At 36.1% G+C, this 19,535-nt stretch overlaps 1 protein-coding gene across 15 annotated transcripts in view; it reads right to left on the reverse strand.

Moving 5' to 3' along the window:
• Positions 1 to 19,535, reverse strand: part of SYNRG (synergin gamma) — an 89,250-nt gene that overhangs the window by 59,608 nt on the left and 10,107 nt on the right. For 9 of the 15 annotated variants that reach the window (XM_074262058.1, XM_074262053.1, XM_074262054.1 and 6 more), the window contains 2 exons: positions 17,227 to 17,345; positions 1,258 to 1,388 (listed from right to left, as the gene is read on the reverse strand). In XM_074262058.1, the coding sequence (XP_074118159.1) occupies positions 1,258 to 1,388; positions 17,227 to 17,345 (250 nt within the window). Of the gene's footprint in view, positions 1 to 1,257; positions 1,389 to 13,347; positions 13,445 to 17,226; positions 17,346 to 19,535 lie in introns of all 15 variants that reach the window. The other 6 variants (XM_074262055.1, XM_074262056.1, XM_074262066.1 and 3 more) reach the window with 1 other exon arrangement.

Consider the following 19,535-nt stretch of genomic DNA (forward strand, 5'->3'; position numbering starts at 1 on the left):
ACCCACTAAAAGCAAATATATAAAAAATTAGTACTAGCTTTGACCAGAATAAAACTATTGTTGCATATTGTAGTTAGAGAGCATAAGCCTAAGAGTCAAACAATTTGGGGTTCCAGTTCAGACTATGTCAAATAATAACTGGCCAAACTTTGACAAATCATTTCACTATGTTCATTATTTGGTTCTTTTCTCACCTATTAAAATGAGTTAAGATTAAATAACTTCTAAGTTTCTACCCAGTTTTAAAACTGTAATTTTAATAAGAATTTTGAAGGAACCTTGTAATGTTCTTCTCTAAATTGTAATATTCTCTAGGAGCAGGTTTTTTGGGGGGATTCTGGCTGGAGACAGCCTTAGTTTCAGTTCAGAGGAATCACCCCAAATGCAGCCAGGGATTAAAGTACAAATCTCTTATTGTCTCTTTCCAAGTCTTGTCTCCTTCCTTGGGCCCGGTTAACTTTCTTAGAGGCCTATCTCTCTCCTTGGTTCTGAGAGCTCCTGCTGCTAGTCCTTTGCCTCTGCCAGCTTCTGCCTCTAGCTCCCTCGGAATGAGCTTCCTAGCCCTGAGATGACCTCCTTATATGCCCCACACTGAGTATACACCAATCATTATATCACTAGGAAACCATTATTTATTGTAGGATTAAATCAATGGTAAACTATATTTAACCACTGTCTCCTCAATTCTACTTAGTACCTTGTTTCAAATTCTGGACCATAACATCTCCTTGTAGGATTCAGCTCAATCATACTGAACCATGCTAAATTAGATAATTAGTGTCTCTATCAATTCCACTGTCTTAGTATCTTGTAAGAATCCTAACAGAACCTTTTAAAAATTTTTTCTGATTAGAATTAGAGATACTCCTAGAAAATATTTTAAGTCAGTAAAATTTAAGTTTCCATAACAATTTGAGCTGTTGCTTCCCCTATTCCAGTATCTTCAAGCAAATGCTGGATGATAATCTGTCTGAAATGTTATAATAGGGATTTTAAAAAATAATTTAAAATTTTAAAAATTTCTTTCAATTATTAAGACTTCATCTTTTTTCCCTATGATTCCTACTCTTCCCACTTCCCCCCCTAACAAAAACAAAACAAAACAAAAACAACAACAATCGGGATTCCTTTTGAGTCTGGCTTGTATTAGCTGCTCCAGTTGTTTCCAAGTCAAATCTTATGATTCTGTAATAAATTTGAGGCAACTGTTTTTGTGATATATCTCTTTTTTGTTCATGACTAATAAAGGCCACTTACTGTTGCTCTTCTGCAAACTGCTTTTGCATGTCAGGGGTATACTGTGGACCTGGGGGACGCATTCCTAAAAAAGGAGCTTGTCCCATGTAAGGCATTCCTGCTGCTGTCATTGGACCCATTGTTATCCCTCCCTAAAAGAAAAAGAATCAGAATTGAGAAACAAGTATTTATTGGGCAACATGTTAAAAGATTTGTTTAATGAAAGGTAAATATGATCAAAAAAGTTTTGAGGACCATGGCTTAAATGACTGTAATGGCTCTGTAATTTTTCTCTCTAACAGTCTTTCCCCTCTTTAGTACTTCTTCCAGACAGCTATTAAACTGATATTCCTGAAGCAAGAAGTCTAGCCATGATATTCTCCCATTCAAATAGATTGTTTTTAGGAGAAACTTCTGTTTGGCATTTATGCCTTTCAAAATCTGATTCTAGTTTATCTTTCCAAGCTAATCACCTACTGCTCCCCCAATAGATTTTATCTACAGACAAAATGACTTACCTAGCTGTTCCCAGTAAACCACATTCCATTTCCTATTTTTATGCCCTTAAAGATGAAATATAACATGCAATGCTTATAATGTTTTCCTTCCTCACCTCTACTCTCTTGGAAAACCATGCTTCCTTTAATATTCAGTTCAAATGCCACTACCTTTAAGAGATTATTACTGATTCTTCTATTTCTTAGTGCCTCTTCACCCCATCCCGTGACTCTGTATTTGATGTGTGAGTCTACCTTAAGTATCCATGACCATATTTTATTACCCCGGAAGAATATAAACTTTTTAAGGGCGGAGACTATCTTATGTATTTATATCCCCAAGACCTAAATGCAGTATCTGGTACTTAATAGGGATTTAACATAATTTGTTGATTTATGATTTTTATATAATAATAACAATAACAACAATAATAATGATTTAACATAATTTGTTGATTTATGATTCATACATATATATAAAATAATTTTAGCAAAGTATTTGATCAACAAAATATTCTCATACAATTCTTAAGAGCAAAAGGAATGGCATAGTAGATGAGCACCAGGTCTGGAGTCAGGAAGACCTGAGTTCAAGTCCACTCTTAGATATTTATTAGCTATGTGACTGTGGACAAGTCACACAATCCTGCTTGCCTCTGTTTCTTCATTTGTAAAATGAGCTGGACAAGAAAATCGCAGACCCACTCCAGTATCTCTGCCAAGAAAACCCCAAAGGAGGTCATAGACATGAAATAACTGAACAACAACAAATAATGGAGATATATTAATCAGATTAGTGGTGTCAGAGTAAATTAGAAACAAGGGCCCATGTTGACTTAAAAACAAACCAAATGATTACCTATATACTATTGAGTTTTTATTTTGTTAAATATTGTCCAATTACAAAATATTTTAATTTGATTTCAGCCTTATTAGGAAGTGTTGCTGCTGTGTATGTGACACCTTTGGGCTAGATGATTGTGTAACTGGATGGATACAGAACTAGATGAAACACAAACTTGGAGAATAGTCACTCACTAATGGTTCCATCTGAGCTTGCCAGGAGGTTGCCAATAGGCTGCCCAAGGGATTTGTGCTTGGTATCTTGACATTTTTGTTTATGACATGAATAATTCATAGATGACCCAGAACTGGGAGGCACAGTTACCATCATGGATGGTCAGAATCCATCATGGATGGAAAATCAGAATACAAAAAGATCTTGAAAGGATAGAGCACTAGATGAAATCACTTAGGATGAAATTCAATAGGGATAAATACCAATTCTAATACTTAGCTTAAAAAAATTATAAGCATAAGAAGGGGAAAGGCTTGGTAAAATACAAAAAGCAACCTCCAAATTAGACTGTATGGAAAATTGGGGGGAGAGGATCATGGTGAACTATAAATTAACTTTCATTTCTATGCATCATAGTTTAGGAATGATACTGATAAAATTGGCTAATATACAGAATAGGCAACCAGGATGCTAAAGGATCTTAAGTTTATGTTACATGAGAATTGTTTGGCCTTGAGATTACATTCAGGGGAAACAGGATAGCTGTGTTCAAGTATTTGAAAGGCTAGCACATAGAAGAGAGATTGGATTTGTTCTATTTGCACCAAGAAGGAAGTACCAAGAGCAATGAATACAACTTGTAAAGAAGAAAATTTAAACAAACTTCCTACAGCAGGGGTTCTCAAACTATGGCCCGCGGGCCAGATGCAGAGGGCTGAGGACGTTTATGTGTCCCGCTGGGTTATGGCAAATGGGCTGAGGGCTGAGACAGAATGTGAGTTTTTGTTTTTACTATAGTCCGGCCCTCCCAGAGTCTGAGGGACAGTGAACTGGCCCCCTATTTAAAAAGTTTGAGGACCACTGTCCTACAGTAAGAACTGTGGGGTGCACTGTCTACTACAACTACTAAGTAGTCGTCTTCCTTTTATTGGAGTTGTTCAAAAAGAGGCAGGACGTCCACTTGTCAGGTATATCATGTGGATATACTGGAGTGGAGATTCTTTTTTTTGATGTTCTTTTTGAACTATATGGCAACTCTTCCAACTATAAAATTTTGTCATTCTTCAATATCCCATACCTACTCCATGATTATTTGCACCTTCTCTTGTGCTATTCTTCCTCTAGCCTTTTATTAGAAAGCTCTCTCCCCTTTTCTAATCTATTCAAGGTGGTCTCAAGAACTGGGAAGATCTGTTCTTGTATAACCTCTGACACAAATTGATTGTCATACCAGCTCTGATACATACAAGTTTAACAAGTCAATTAACTTGTCAGCGCTCCAGGTAACTTCTTAAGACTCTTAAGTTGCAGAGAAAGTACTAATCTGCATTGGTAGAGGCAGGTTCCTCACTTAGAAATTTGTTATACCAATGATTGAAATCTTATCATTTAAGATTGACTTCAAAATTTTTTATCCTATTTATATTCCTTGACTACATTTTTTGGTCCAAACAGATTTCTTAACTCCTCTGAAGTTCTAGAACACTGTACATAGTAAAATCAAAACTGAATGTGTTTTCTGAGGCAGAACATGCCTGATACGTATATTTACATACAAGAAACTAAATAGCCCCAACACTGCCACTATGCATCCTTGGCTCAGTCATGTCACCTCAATGAGCTTCCATGTCTTTGTAAAATATGCTAGACTAAATTATTATCAGTAAATTAATCAACAAGAATAACCTAAAGTTTCCTCAAGGTCTAACATGCTATGAGTTTATGAACAACTCTGCTATCTCATTGTGAGACAGAGGTGCCTTTTGCTTCTCAAAGTTGTGCGAAGGGATTTCAGATCTTAAAAGGTCTAAAATCTAGATGGAAAGATTTCAAATATGAACCTGGCAATGGTTAATATATTTTCCAACTATTGATCAGCATAACTAAGGTTAAAGAAGCTTATCATATGGTTAGCTTCAGGGCAATTAAGTTTTTGGTGACGGGAACTCATGAAGTATTTTTACTTAAGAATTATAACCTTAATTGTCAAGGAAAGTATTCATACTGAAAAAATGATAAATCAAGAAAATATTAAGATTAATGAACACAATGAATGGACACATGGTTCCACTTTGTAACTTAAACCCTTCTTTCGAGTCAAACTGCTACCTTGGCTGCCATCTTCACTCAGACTCTGATGGACACAGTCCCGGACATAAAACCTAAGCCACTTGAGAATCATAGTGCCTCTCCACTCTTTATCCCCACCAGACACTGAGGTCCTTTCTTGAACTAAAGTACCAAGCATTCCAACTCTATTGCAGAGAGCACAACTCCTTTGGGCTGGCTACACCATTCAAATGCCAAATTTAACGCTTGCCAAAAAAAATTATCTTATGGAAAACTCACACAGGACAAGCACTGACAAGATGGACAGGAAAAGCAATACAAGGACACTCTCGAGGTATCACTTAAGAATTTTAGAATTGATTGTATGACATCGGAAACCTCCTCAGAGAAAGTGCTGTGCTCTATGAGCACAAAGCAGTATTGAATTGGTTCAGAAGAAAGAGAAGATGTGCAAAATTAGAGAAGCTATCCCAATAGTTATGTGAACTGTTTGTGTCCAACCTGTGGCAGAACATTCTGAGCTCATACTGGTCTGATCAGCCACAGTCGGACACACCATAACTTGATTCTAACAGAGTGGTGTTATTTTGGTCCTTTTTGAAAATAGAGGACAACCACCAACCAACCATATCTCACCATCAGACCTGCTTCTAGACCAGTCCCTAGAGTCACCATCCAGGAGAGAAATCATTGTAGAGAAAGGGATCAAGCTTCTTCCTCATAATCAACAACTGCTGCTCACCAACTACCATCAACAGGCAGGTAGGCAGAAAAGTCTTTTAAGTGACTCTCCCTACCCCAGCCATGGTTCTACTTCCAGCCTGGCATTCACAGTCATATTTTGTGTATGTGTGTGTTTATGTGTGTGTGTGTGTGTGTGTGTGTGTGTGTGTGTGTGTGTGTGTGTGTATGTGTGTGTATGTGTGTGTGCGCGCGCTCCCATGGAAAAGGGACCAACCCCTCTGACTGCTATCCACAGAGCAGGCTAGCCAGTCCAGCTGAAGCAACAAAGCACTCTTCATTAAAGATGGGAGGAAGCATGATCTGGAGAAATTAAACTATTACTGCCACCTTGACTACCACCTCTATCCAGACCCTGATGGAGACAGCCATCCTGAACCAAGAATTGCCTTAGGATAACCATTACTTCAGCCCACTGCCTTCAGCCATCATTTTGGGAAACAACCCTTGTGAAGATAGAGTCTGGCAATTGATTCTACAAAACCACTGTGGAATGGCTCAATATAGAAACAGATATGATTATATCAGTGACAAAACATTAAAGAATAAGCATTAACATTTACTTTGCTGTTACACAATAAGGATTATAGGATCTTCTATCAGACTTATAGCTGAAACCTTCACTATGTGATCAATGACTCATTAGAATATGAACTCTTTGGAATTAGGGACCATCTTACTTTTCTATTTATATTCCCTTCACACAGTACTTTCCACACAGTTAACTGTTTAGTAAATGCTTCATTCTTTCCCTCAAACCCAGCAACAGACTTTTAGTCTGGGTACAGTATTTTCTTAGCATTTATTCTCCAGAATCCTTGTCATAGTTTCTGGATTTATTAAGTTTCCTTAAAATGGTCTCCTAAAATACAAATGCAGTTTACTTCAGCTTTTTTTGTACCTAAAGATCCTCCACTATAATCTATGTAACTTTGTATTTCAATAATAACTTTTCTTTTTAAATGAGAGAGATATGAGACGTCAAGGAGGAAGAATTTTTAGTCTCAAATAGTGCCAGAATGAAAGTCTCTGAAAATAAAAACAAACTCTAAGGAGCTGGGTTTTTGATTCCAGGATGAGGAGGAGGCAACCGGGGAGAAAGGAAATTGTGAGGCAATTTGTTATTCAGCAAAGAGAAACCTTAATTAGAAACAAAAGGTGGTGATAGTGGAAAAAGGAAAGGACTCAGGTTTCAGAAAACAAAACAAAACAAAACAAAACAAAAACAACTGGGGAATCAGGAAGCAGGCTAGATGGGGAAGTGCACTGAAGATTTACACTAGCAGGAGATTCTAACTACAAAGTTCTTCCTCCCTGGACTTCATGTCTGTTGGTGCCCATACCTCAGACAAGTAGAGTAAATACTAATGGTTTCAATAGAGGGAGTCCTACTTGCACTGCTAAGGTTACAGCTAGAGAGGAGGAATACTTCTTGATGGTTCAAATGGGCACTCCTGAAGGTATTTTCCATCATTGTTAATGAGTAGATAATGTCTAGGTTGTACAGCGCTATATTAGAAGGGTGCACTCTGGGATAAATAGATGATATAAGTTTGGTCTGGGAATCGGATCTGTTTCCATGGGAAAATATGTTCTACATACTAATCTACAACAATAAATGTACAAGTTAACTTTTGGAAAATAAACTGTTTATAAGCTGAGAACTGAATGCAAAGAGCTACATATAAATGAATATTCTTCAAGAACACTGAGTTTTAGGGAGTAGTTAAAAGAAAAAAAGCCTTTGAAGGGCCCAGAGAAGGAAATTTATGATTGTGGCAATTCCCAGAGGAGAAAAGGGATGTCATACAAGGTGTTATGAAGGACTGCATATGGAGAGATGAGAGTGAGAAATTAACAATAATATTGAGGTCTCAGCCTGAGTGACGAGGTTACCCTCGAGGGTTTTGGGGGAATGGCAATGAGTTCAGTTTTGGATATATTGAATTTATGATATCTATGGGACACTCAGTTTGGGATTACCAGAAGGTAATTGAAGATATGAGGCAAGAAGTTAAAGATGGATCTTTAGGTCTGACAATCATCTATACAGATAACTGAATCTAGGATAAGATTATCAAACAAAGTAATAGAAGTGAATAAGATCAAAGACTGGGGTACACTCACAGTTAACAGGTGCAAACTAGATAAAGATAGAGCAAAGGGTACTGAAGAGTGGTCAGACAGGGTAATGAGAAGCTCAATAAAGTTTTGAGGGACACTTATGATTAGCAAGAGCAACGTAAGTGAGGATATAATAAGGAAACACTGAGAGAGAGAATAGGTCAAACAAATAGGAGAACCAGAAAAGTAGTGTCATGAAAACCTAGAAAAAAGGGAATATCAAGGAAAAAAGGATGACCGACAAGTATTAAAAGCTGATGAGAAATCTAAGGAGGATGAAGGTTGAATTCATAATGACTAGATCCAAAGAGTAATCATGGAACAATGAGAACTGCTGAGGAAGACACAAGTGAAGTACCCTGTGGAGGAGCACTCTAACCCCTAACCCAGTTTATAACTTTATGGAGTTATTAAATCTATTAACCATTGGAAGTTATTAAAGGAGAGGTGATTAATAGAAATGATCAACATTTTAATTCAAATTCAAGGTCTTCAACTTCTGGCATCAATTTATTTCTTTACAATTTAAAAAAAACCTATATTGATTCCACTTGATTTGATACATAACAGGAAACTTTCAAAAAGTTTTCACCTTTCATAATATTTCCCTGCATGTATCTGATGTTCTGTGCATACAAATTTAGCAATACTTTTTTCTGTGTACGTTAGGCACTAGGTAGGGGATACAGAATTTAAATAAGCTATAGTTTCTAATCTCACTGAGTTTAGTCAATAGGGAGGTGATACATACCTAAATACCAATAATTAGAAATAACATATAAGTGCATGAGAGGTACAAAGTACTTAGTCACCCCGCTTTGTGATTTCCCTTCCTTCATGGTTTCTTATCCCATAGTCAACCAGCTGAACGATCCCCTCTCTTTTAATCCACTGTCCTTCTATGGAACTACATAGCAAGGGTGGGGGTAGGGCTTTTTATCCAGGGTGCTAATCCAGGGGAGACGTATTTCTTTCTCAGAGTGATATAAAAACTATCAGTTCTGCATCTCTTAAGTCCTCTTTTGGCCTTCATAATTCTACTACCTCATCTAGTCGCAGCTCAACATCCTAACGTTTTCATTCGCTTTCCCAGGGCTTGTCTTAAGCACCTCTACCCTTACTTCCCCCAAATCCCACCCCCTTTCAATTTTCCTCCAGGGCCTCCTGGGGGAACAAATTCCCTTTTCAACCTAGTACAACTGCATGGGCATTGGTTGAGTTGCTATTTTGCTGTTACCATTCCTAAAATTATTTCTGTGTTGCCACCACTGTCAACCTCTCTCTTCCCCCACCCCCCTGGCTCCCTACAATACTGTTTTTGGTCTTAATTCACATGACCTAACCACAATTGGGTCCTCACTACTGTGTGGCAATCCTTTTATTCCAATTTTATTAATTCTCTATTACAACAACAATATGCCGTTTTAAATCTTTATCTTCGCAAGCTTTTCTCTTCCTACTTCCCTAGATGATCTTGCTTACCACTATTTACAAAAAAAAAATTGAGGCCATTTGAACTCAGCTCCAAATCTTCATGGATATAAATTCCTCTAGGTTCAATTTAGTTGTTCCATCTCCTAGAGTTGTCCCCTGAATTTCACAGATGAAAATCTCTTTTTTTCATATTTCTCATACTTAGTCTGGCCTTTTATCCACTTAAGCACAACTGGCCTTGCAGCAATTATTCCTAAATGTAGCCTTATGACTCCCTTTAAATTGTAAACTCCTTGAGGGCATGACCTATCTTATCTGCTCTTTATCCCAGTTGCTGGAACAGTGTCAAACATATAATTTAATAGGTGAGGGCTGAACTGAATTATTCACTTTCCCCCATGAACTCAAAGTTTTGTAGTTTTTTCTTTTAGAACTATCAAAAACACGTTTCCTAAATTTCCTACCCACAAGTACAGTACACATAAAAGCAAGAACAAAAAGAAATTTCAGAAAAAAATTTATGGTTATATTTTCCAGGATTTTTAGAAATAATGGTGATGAATAGTCAGTAGAAAGATCTAGGGTACAAAAAAGAATCTTTACTCAAGAAAGCATTAATTTCTTATATTTTGCCATTCAATATAACCATAGTAGAGGAAAGGTTGCTAGAAATGTCTAGGAAAATTAATTATTAAGTGGTGTTAGTTACAATGCTGCAATATTTATTGAGATTTTCTTGGTCTGAGAATAACAAATTTCAAACTGGCATACTATTCTATATGTATACTTATTAACTTATTTCTTATCTTTTGGATGGTAAAAACAAGATATTGTAAGTCCTCATAATGATGTCAACATTAGCATCCCCAATTAACAAAACTAGGAGGAGCCTTTTGTTTCTTGGGTATGAATTTCATGGTATTAATACCCCCCCCATTTTCTCCCCTCCCTCCACACACCCTCATTTATGACCCGCTAGCTTAGTGTGGTACTCCAGCAGGTCTGAAGTCTGAAGAATTGTTCCTAGCATTCCACAGCTGGCACAACAGAAGCAGAGAGCTCTGACTAGAAGCAATCTGTTTTCTAAATCAAGGATGTACAGCTGCCAATATTGCCAAGCCTAGACTGTGGCTTATTTAAACAACACTTTGGCTTTCCAGCTAAGTGCTGGCAGTTAAATGAATAGAGCAATGCTAAATGAATGTAGCTTAAAAAATATGTATTGACAACTACTTAAAGGATACATAAAGTTAAAAAAAATCCCTAAAACCACAAAAGTTGAAAAATAATGACATATACAGTAAATAAACAAGAAATTGAAGTAATAGAGTGCTCTGTGGAGCAAAGAGAAATATTCTTTCCATTTATAAGACTTTTCAAAGATGTTCTAAAGCACTTCCCCAAGAAGTGTGTGCTACTTTTTTTCCTTCTATTTGAAATCTAAGGAAAAAGGACAAAAATCAAGGCTGTCAATGACCTCTGAATTGCTAAATCTAATGGCCAGTCTTTAGGCTTCATCCCTTCCTACTAGATACTCTCCCTTTTCCTTCACTTCAGATCATACCTTTGATTTATGTTACAGACATATGGTAGAAAACCAGGGCAAAAAGGCATTCAGGGGTCTTGATTCAGCAACTCATGAATCAGGGAGAAAGAGTTGTGGATAAGCCTAGGTTTGGCAAATACTTATCTCATCCACCATAAGTATTATTAAATTGACTCAAAAATTACTAAATTGAAAAACCTTACAGAATTCTAAAGTACAACTTAGGAATTGTCTATCCTCTGTCTTGTCCATGATTTTACACATCAATCTATAACCATTATGCACTTATCATGTGTCAGACATTTTTAAAAATTAATTTTATAATTATAACATTTTTTTGACAGTACATATGCATAGGTAATTTTTTTTACAAAATTATCCCTTGTTACTCCCTTCTGTTTGGAATTTTTCCCCTCCTTCCTTCCACCCCCTCCCCTAGATGGCAGGCATTCCCATACATATTAAACATCTTATAATATTATCCTAGGTACAGTATATATGTGCAGAACCGAATTTTTTTGTTGTTGTTGCAAAGGAAGAATTGTATTAGGAAGGTAAAAATAATCTGGGAAGAAAAACAAAAAAAATGCTCAGAGTTTATGTGTCAGACATTTTAATGGGCACTGAGAATACAAATATAAAGAATAAAGCAATCCTTACTTGCAAGGGACTTGAATTTTAATGGGGAAGACAGAACATTAATATATATATATATATCATACAAAGTATTTTGAATAGGAGAGAGCACTAAATATTTGGGAAGAAGTGGAAAAAACTTCATGTAGAAGGTGATGTTTCTTGGTTGAAAGAAGAATAGGTTTCTCTAAGAGGAGGGTGAGGAAGGTTTTTAGGTAGGGAGATAGCTAAGCATGGAAATAGGAGATGGAGTGTCATGTCTGAAGAAGAAAGAAAAGCCCAATTTGGCTGGTTTATACAGGAAGGGGAGTAATGTTCATTAAGACTAAAAAGGTAAGCTGAAGTCAGGTTTTAAAAAGCTAAACAAAGGAATTTTTATTTTGTGTTAAGAGGCAACAGGGAGCTACTGGAGTTGCTGTGTTGAGGAACGAGTTAGTCAGATATGTGTTTTAGGAAACATCACTTTGGCAGTAATGTATAGGATGGACTGAAGTGGAGAGAGACTTGAGGCAGGAAGAAAAAATCAGGCAACTGTTACAATAATCCAGATAAAAGGTGAGGAAGAAGTAAGCAAAAATGGCAGCAGTGGAGAGGAGTTAGATTCAGAGATGTCAGAGAGAAAGAATTGGCAAGATGGCAAGTTGACAACTAACCAGAAATGTGGTGTGAGAGAAAGTGAGGCTGTTCGGCTGTTTCAGGCTTGTCTGACTCTTCCTAACCCAGTCTTTTTTTTTTTTTTTTGGCAATGATACTGGAGTGGTTTGCCGAATGGCAATTCCTCCTCCAGCTTATTCTACAAAGTGAGGCAGATTTGCCCAGGATCACAGAGTTAAATGTGTCTTAAATGTCTGGGACCACATTTGAACTCAAGAAGATGAGGCTTCCTGACTTCAGGCCTGGAGCCCTAACCATTGTGGCACATCCATATCTAAAAGCTATTTGAGAAAGTGAACAGTTGAGGATAATGATGGAATCACAAACTGGAAGAATGAAGAATCTGGTACCTCTGACAGAATTGAAGTCTGCAAAGGGGAAGATTTGGGGCTGGGGTTAGGACAGAGACAATGAATTCCTTTTTTGCCACTGAATTTGAGATGCCTCTAGGAAAGCTAGTCTGAAATGTATAAGGCCCAGTTGGTTAGTTTTGTAGCATTGAAGCTCAGGGGAAGACTGAGGTTGGATGTAGAGATATATAACTCATTTGTATATAGATGTTATTAGGATCCTTGTGAACTAAAGTTTAAAAAAATAACTAAGTTAACTTTCAACTTCATACCACATCCAACATCTTTCACCACTCCACTTTTTGAACACAAGTATAATCGAACTGACAGCTTTATCTACTTTTCTACCATTTAAATAATTAGTTCATTATTTTGTATGGACAGAGCACATATTAGGGGAGGGAACTACTACCAAATATCACCAAATGTCAATTATAGCACCAAAAAGGCTTCAGATGCCTGCCAGTGATATTTGTTTTCTAGTTCCTTGGGATTCTAGGGCCACCATTAGCTTGTATCTCTTAATCTCTGGTTAAACTGAAGCAATTTGTTATCTCTAAAAGAACTATTTCATCTGGATTGAGATTAGTCAGTGAGTAAAGAGTAAACATCTAAGCATTATGCTAAAATTTGGGGATACAAAGAAATGCAAAATAGATCCTGTCCTCAGAGAGCTCACAAGACAATGGACATTACAGAGATCTTGAAAATAGGCTCTCACTTTCCAGGAGATGAGGGGTACAAAACAAAAAAACTGAAAAAGAAAAAAAACAATTTAGAGGAGCTATTTTACCTCTAAGTAGCTGGGGGCGGGTATCAATACAATGGCCTTCAAACTTGTTATTTTTGAAAAGACAAATAGGGCTTTTGATTTAAATGGTTGCAGTTTTTGATCATCATATTTCTAGTAAACATGTCAATTCACTGAAAGGAAAGAATAACATTTGAAGTTTTAAAGGTTCTAAAAATAAACATAACTTTACATAAAGGGAGTTATTCAAACTAGACTTTATGAAATACATTGTAGCAATCCTATGTTACCTGGCAGCATCAAAAGGGCCCCTCTTTATTTCCTGGATTACTGTAGTACCACCTCGGTTGTTCTTTGTGTCTCCACTTCCTCTTTCCCTAGTCCATCCTAAATAATACACCCAAATTAAATTCCTTAAGTGCTACTTTCATTATGTTAGTACTTGCTCAAGAACCTACAAGTAATGCTCTATCATCTATCACATTTAGTTTTATTTTAAATAACATTTAATTTTTTTTAGATAAAAATAAATAGAAATAGAAATACTGTAATATTTCCTTTTGAATTCTCCATAGATTATGGATTTCTCGGGGATGTGAATAAGGGTTAAATAAGAGCGTATTAAACTTTAGAGACCACTGATTTGAGGGCAACTGCAACTAAATGTCCAAAGGAATACAGATAAAAGAAACTGATCAATTCTCCTTTCAATTATTTTATAATTATTACAGATAATAATAGCAGACTTGTAGGGCTTATGACTATTTGGAGTTAAGATTTATTTGGTATGGATAGTTCCCATAGTTGTAAATTACAACCCATAAAAGATTTGTCCCCCTGTGCTATTCTTGTCCATGTCTTCACAGGAATTTGTATTTCATCTTGGAAGTCATAGGGAACCAATGGAGTTATTGAGTACAAATCTAATATGATCAGATCTTTGCTTTAAGAAAATCACTATCATTTTGTCAGTTAAGTGAAGAGTAGGAAGGAGTAGATTTGAATCAGGGATTCTAGGTGTCCAGGTGACACATGATTGTGATTTGTACAATGGTGGTGACTATGTGAATAGAAAGAAGGGGATATAAATGAGGTAGAAACTTTGAAGGTAGAAACAACAAGATCTGGCAACAGATTGGATAATATGGAGTGCAAATAAAGAGTTAAGAATAACACCAAAGTTGAAAGTCTGGGTAACTAGTAGAATGGCAATACTCTCATAAGTAATAGGAAAATTGAAAAGGGCAGTGTCTGGGGGGAAAGGTAATAAATATTTGGACATACTGAATATGAAATGCTTACAGGACATCTCAAAAGGGAGTTGGTGAATCAGGAATAGAGTTCAAAAGACAGATTGGACATATAGAATCATCTGCATAGATATGAAAATTGAACCCATGAGAACTGATGAACATCATCAAGAGAGAGAATACAGACCGAGAAAAGGGCCCAAAACAGTATTTGAGGGAAAAACCATGGTTAATAGAAGGCCTAGAACACCCAGATGAATATACAGGAGACTAAGAAGCAATAGTTGGTTGCACAGGAAGAGAACCAAGAGAGGAGTGTCAAAAAAAATTGAGAGAGGAGAGTAATTTAGAAGGTCATCAAACAAGTGTCAAAGAGAGGTCAAGAAGTATAAAGACTTGAGGAAAAAGTCATAGATTTGTCAATTAAGACGTCACTGATAACTTTGGAGAAGGAAGTATCAGATGAATGAGGTTAGACGTTAAGACTTCAGAGTTAGGAGAAAGGAAAGAAAGTGGAGGTGACTAATTGTAGAGAACCTTCTCAAAGAGTTTAACCACAAAAAAGAGGCAAGATACAAAAGATAGCTAGTAGAGATAGACAGATCAAGTGAAAGTTTTTTAAAGATGGGAAAGACACAAGCATGTTAATAGTCATTATAAGAGTTAGAGAGAAACCAGAAGATTAGTGAAGGAGTGAGGATGCTACTAAGGGCAATCTGCTTAAAAAGAGAGGGGATTGGATGGAGAATTCAGATAAAAAGGTTTATCCAACTCCTTAGTCAATAAATAAGAAGTAGAAGGAAATGGGGTGCAGTGAGGACCTTGTTGAGATTGAGAAATATTTATTTGTATGAGTATTTATCCCACAGTTGCACTTTCTCCAACTCTGTCCACTAGCACATGGACAGAAACGAAGGAGATAGATGGAGTAATCTAGGATTGAAGTTTGTCAAAGCATAATTGATGATAAGAACAACTGGGCAAGGGATTCCAGAGAAGATGATAGATATATTTGAAGTGGTTCACCACGGGGTCAAAGAAAGGCCTTAAGGCCAGCAGAGACCAAAGCATAATTAGATGCTTTTCTAAAGGATGGGCCAGATTTGTGATTTTATAAAGGCAAGAATCCTTGGAAAAGAATGGACTATGGTGTAGAGAGAAATGGTATAATTATAGAAGGAGTATTTCAGAGGAAGTAAGAGGGGTGTTGAGTACATGTAGAAGGGAAGAAAAGATACAAAGATAATGGTATTCTGAGGTAAAGATGAAGGTATATGAGATAACTCATTCCAGAAGGAAGAGAAATCAACTACTAGAGATTATATGTATGTTCAGAGTGGGGATAATTAGGAGCATTAAAAGAGTAAAAAAAAAAAAAAAAAAAGATGGGATAATTGTATTGGTGAGTTTGACAGAATTCATCAAAGTTAAGTATTAGTGAACATCAAGTAAGGACCAGCTTGACATCTGGCAACATGATTTTGTTTTAAGTCTAGCTTTGAATGTGCATCTTTTAGAAGTTCTCAGTGACCTAGGAGGGAAAAAAGTCAGAAGGAAGATGATTCAACATTGGGGATTGTTACCATCTGACTTAGGAAAGGTTAAATAAAGGGGCAGAAAAAAAAGAAGGCATTTGACCAGGAAAGTTAGGATAGAAAGTATTTCAAGGGTAGTGCACTCAGAAAAGTAGGAGCAATTGGTGAATGGATGTCTTAATGAAGGTTGAAAACAGATATGGTATAGTGAAAGAGGTGGCAAGGAAGTTCTATTCAAAGAAAGAATAATGATTTAAAGTTCAAGATAATGTCAAAACCCCATCTTCTTGCTCTCCTTTCCCCTTCGTTGTTTCTTCATTTTCATTCTAACTATAGTTTATCTTTTTCAAAAGAAGTTTCTCAAGGACAGAGATTGTATCCCTCTATATATCTAGTTTTACTGTATTATATTGATTGATAATATTTAGGATTGTAACATACCATGTTCTAGATTTTTTTTTAAGACTGAGGTTTTTAATCTTTAGCATTTAAATAATCTCTAAACCAAAAGTCCAGCAAAAATAAGAAAAGCAATTAGTAGCTATCTCTTGTCAAAAGGCTTGTTTTTCTAATCTTTCAAATGCACATTTTGATTCCTTTTTTCTTATTATTTGCAAGTACTTGTGCCTTATTTAGATAATAAAAATAACTAACATTTATATAGCTATTACTATGAGCCAGGCACTGGGATTTACACTTGTCTCATTTGATTCTGCTATTATCCTCTTTTACAGATAAGGAAACTGAGGCAAAAAGGTAAAATGACTTGCCTAGTATCATATAGCTAGGAAGTGTCTGAGGCTACATTTCAACTCAGATTTTCTTGATTTCAGGGCCAGAGATGCATTGTGCGTAGTAAAATAAAATTTGTAACAGTAAACTTATATTTTTAGTGTATTCATATTTTGTAGTACTTTTTAATACTTTATGATGCTTTTACATTCTGTAATATTCTGTAATAACTTATACTAGTAGTATCTAATAGTAGTTTAAGTAGGTTTAGGGTAAGTAGCTACTATTATATACGGGTTTAAACCTATTTCTCCATGGTATTTTGTACCATACTAGAGGCCTATCATCCGGTTTTGGGGTTTGACGGAAGCGATAAAATTTAGTAAGGGGGGTAGGGGAGTTTAGCGGTAAAAAAATGTTATAAATTATTAATTCACGCACAGGCACACAAGCACATATGCATACGCACACACATACACACGCATATGCGCATACGCACACACATACACATCTAACTGCCCTCTTTAGATAGTAAGTTCTCTAAGGAAATCAATAACATAAATATTACTATTAATGTCTGTCTCTAGGACACAGAAATGTAATAGTAACAAAAATTATACCTTTAGAAATAATAGATTAATAAAACAAGTACCTGCATGGCAATAGGTCCTGGAGACATTTGAGAACTGTAATTCATTCCCATCATGCCCTGCATATTAGGCTGCATAACAGAAACCATTGGAAATCCTTGTTGCTGAATTGGCATCAGACCTATTTGAAAACATAAGAGCATTATTCAAGTTAATAACTTTTAAAATCTGCTCTTAAAACTCTGTTAAGTAATCCTTTGGAGCATACTAGTAATTAAGAATTCATTTCATAAATGGCAATTAGCATGCAAAGTATTGTAACAGTAATAGAAATTAAATTGAAAATATGAAAGGCAACAAGAAACTGATATTGGTATGTCAGAAAGAGTTGAAATGTAATGGTCTACTTACAGAACGGATTCTATGAACTGACAAGGCTGTTTCTGATCTGGGCCAGGTCAACCTTTCTTAGGCAACTTTCTCTTTCCCCCACTCCCTCTGCATCTCAGAACTCTTATGATCAAGAGATCTTTCAATCTCAGTGGATGGGGAGAAGGGTTTGCAGGTGTTTACCACTATACCTGGTCATGTTCAATTTCTAACATTCTTTGTAGATCAAAAAAATTTCAGGGCATCATTGATTATTCTTTTTGTAACACAATTTAAGGCAATATTTTGGGTTTTCTTCTCTATGTGTAGCTTTTACTTAAAATGACAAAAGTAAGAAATAAATAAAAAAATCACAATTATAACAACAAACATAATTTTATAATTATTTTTTAAACAAACTTAAAAAAAGAGAGAGAGAGAGTTCTGAGAAGTCAAGATGGCAAACTAGGCAGGAAATCACATGAACTATCTTTGCCTATATATTACTATAACATAATACACCTCACCTCCTTCCCCCTGCCTTTCTTCCCTCCCCCTTGGCAAGGAACTGGAAAGTGAGTGGTACCAATGGATTAGGGAATGGTTGAATAAGTTATAGTTTATGAATATAATGGAATATTATTGTTCTATAAGAAAAGATCAGCAGGATGATTTCAGAAAAACCTGGAGAGACTTACATGAACTGATGCTAAGTGAAATAAGTAGAATCAAGAAAACATTGTACACAGCAACAAGATTAGATGATAATCAACTGTAATGAATTTGCCTTTTTTTTAAATAATGAGGTGATTCAGACCAATTCCAATAGCCTTGTGATGGAGAGAGCCATCTATACCCAGAGAGAGGACTGTGGATACTGAATGTGAATAACACAGTATTTTCACTTTTTTTTTTTTTTGTTATTTTCTTGCTTTTTTCCCTTCTTTTTGATCTGATTTTTCTTGTCCAGCATGATAAATGTATAAATATGTTTAGAAGAACTGCACAAATTTAACCTATACTGAATTATTGGCTATCTAGGGGACACTGGGGGAAGGGAAGGAGAAAAACTTGGAACACAAGGTTTTGCAAGTGTGAGTGTTTAAAACTATCTTTGCAAGGCCTGGAGAGACTTACATGAACTGATGCCGAATGAAATGAGCAGGACCCAGGAGATCATTATATAATTCAACAACAATACTATATGATGATCAATTCTGATGGACGAGGCCCTCTCCCACAGTGAGATGAGCCAAATCAGTTTCAAGAGAGCAGTAATGAACTGAACCAGTTACACCCTGAGAAAGAACTCAGGGAGCTGACTATGAACCACTACATAGAATTCCCAATCCCTTTATTTTTATATGCCTACGTTTTTGATTTCCTTCAGGCTAATTGTACACTATTTCAAAGTCTGATTCTTTTTGTACAGCAAAATAACTGTTTGGACATGTATAACATTTATTGTATTTAACTTATACTTTAACATATTTAACATGTATTGGTCAACCTGCTATCTGGGGGAAGGAGTGGGGAGGAGGAGAAAAGTTGAAACAAAAGGCTTTGCAATTGTCAATGGTGGAAAATTACCTATGCATAAAATTTGTGTAAAAATCAATCAATTAATTAATTAATTAAAAAAACTATCTTTGCAAATATTTTGAAAATAAAAAGCTATTATCAAAATTAAAAAAAAAAAAAAAACAATAAAAAACAAAGTACTCCCAAAAGGAATTCTGGAATGGTAGAACCAGCAAAAAGACAGGGTAAAACAACCTAGCAAAAGAAACTTGGAAAGTCAGCAGGAAATGTCTTTTATTTGGATAAAAGGGGAGCATAGGTCAGGACAGGAAACATCTCGGCAAGTCAGCAGCAAGTCCTCAGTCCCAGTACTGTGCCAGGTGAGCAAGCACATGCCAACACCAAGACCCCATATGCCTCAGGAGAGTTCCAGGAGGCAGGTAGTTACCAACACCCAGACTTCACACATCAGGCCAGTGCT

The sequence above is a fragment of the Sminthopsis crassicaudata genome, chromosome 4 (assembly GCF_048593235.1).
Source record: "Sminthopsis crassicaudata isolate SCR6 chromosome 4, ASM4859323v1, whole genome shotgun sequence".
Classification (NCBI taxonomy): Eukaryota; Metazoa; Chordata; class Mammalia; order Dasyuromorphia; family Dasyuridae; genus Sminthopsis; species Sminthopsis crassicaudata.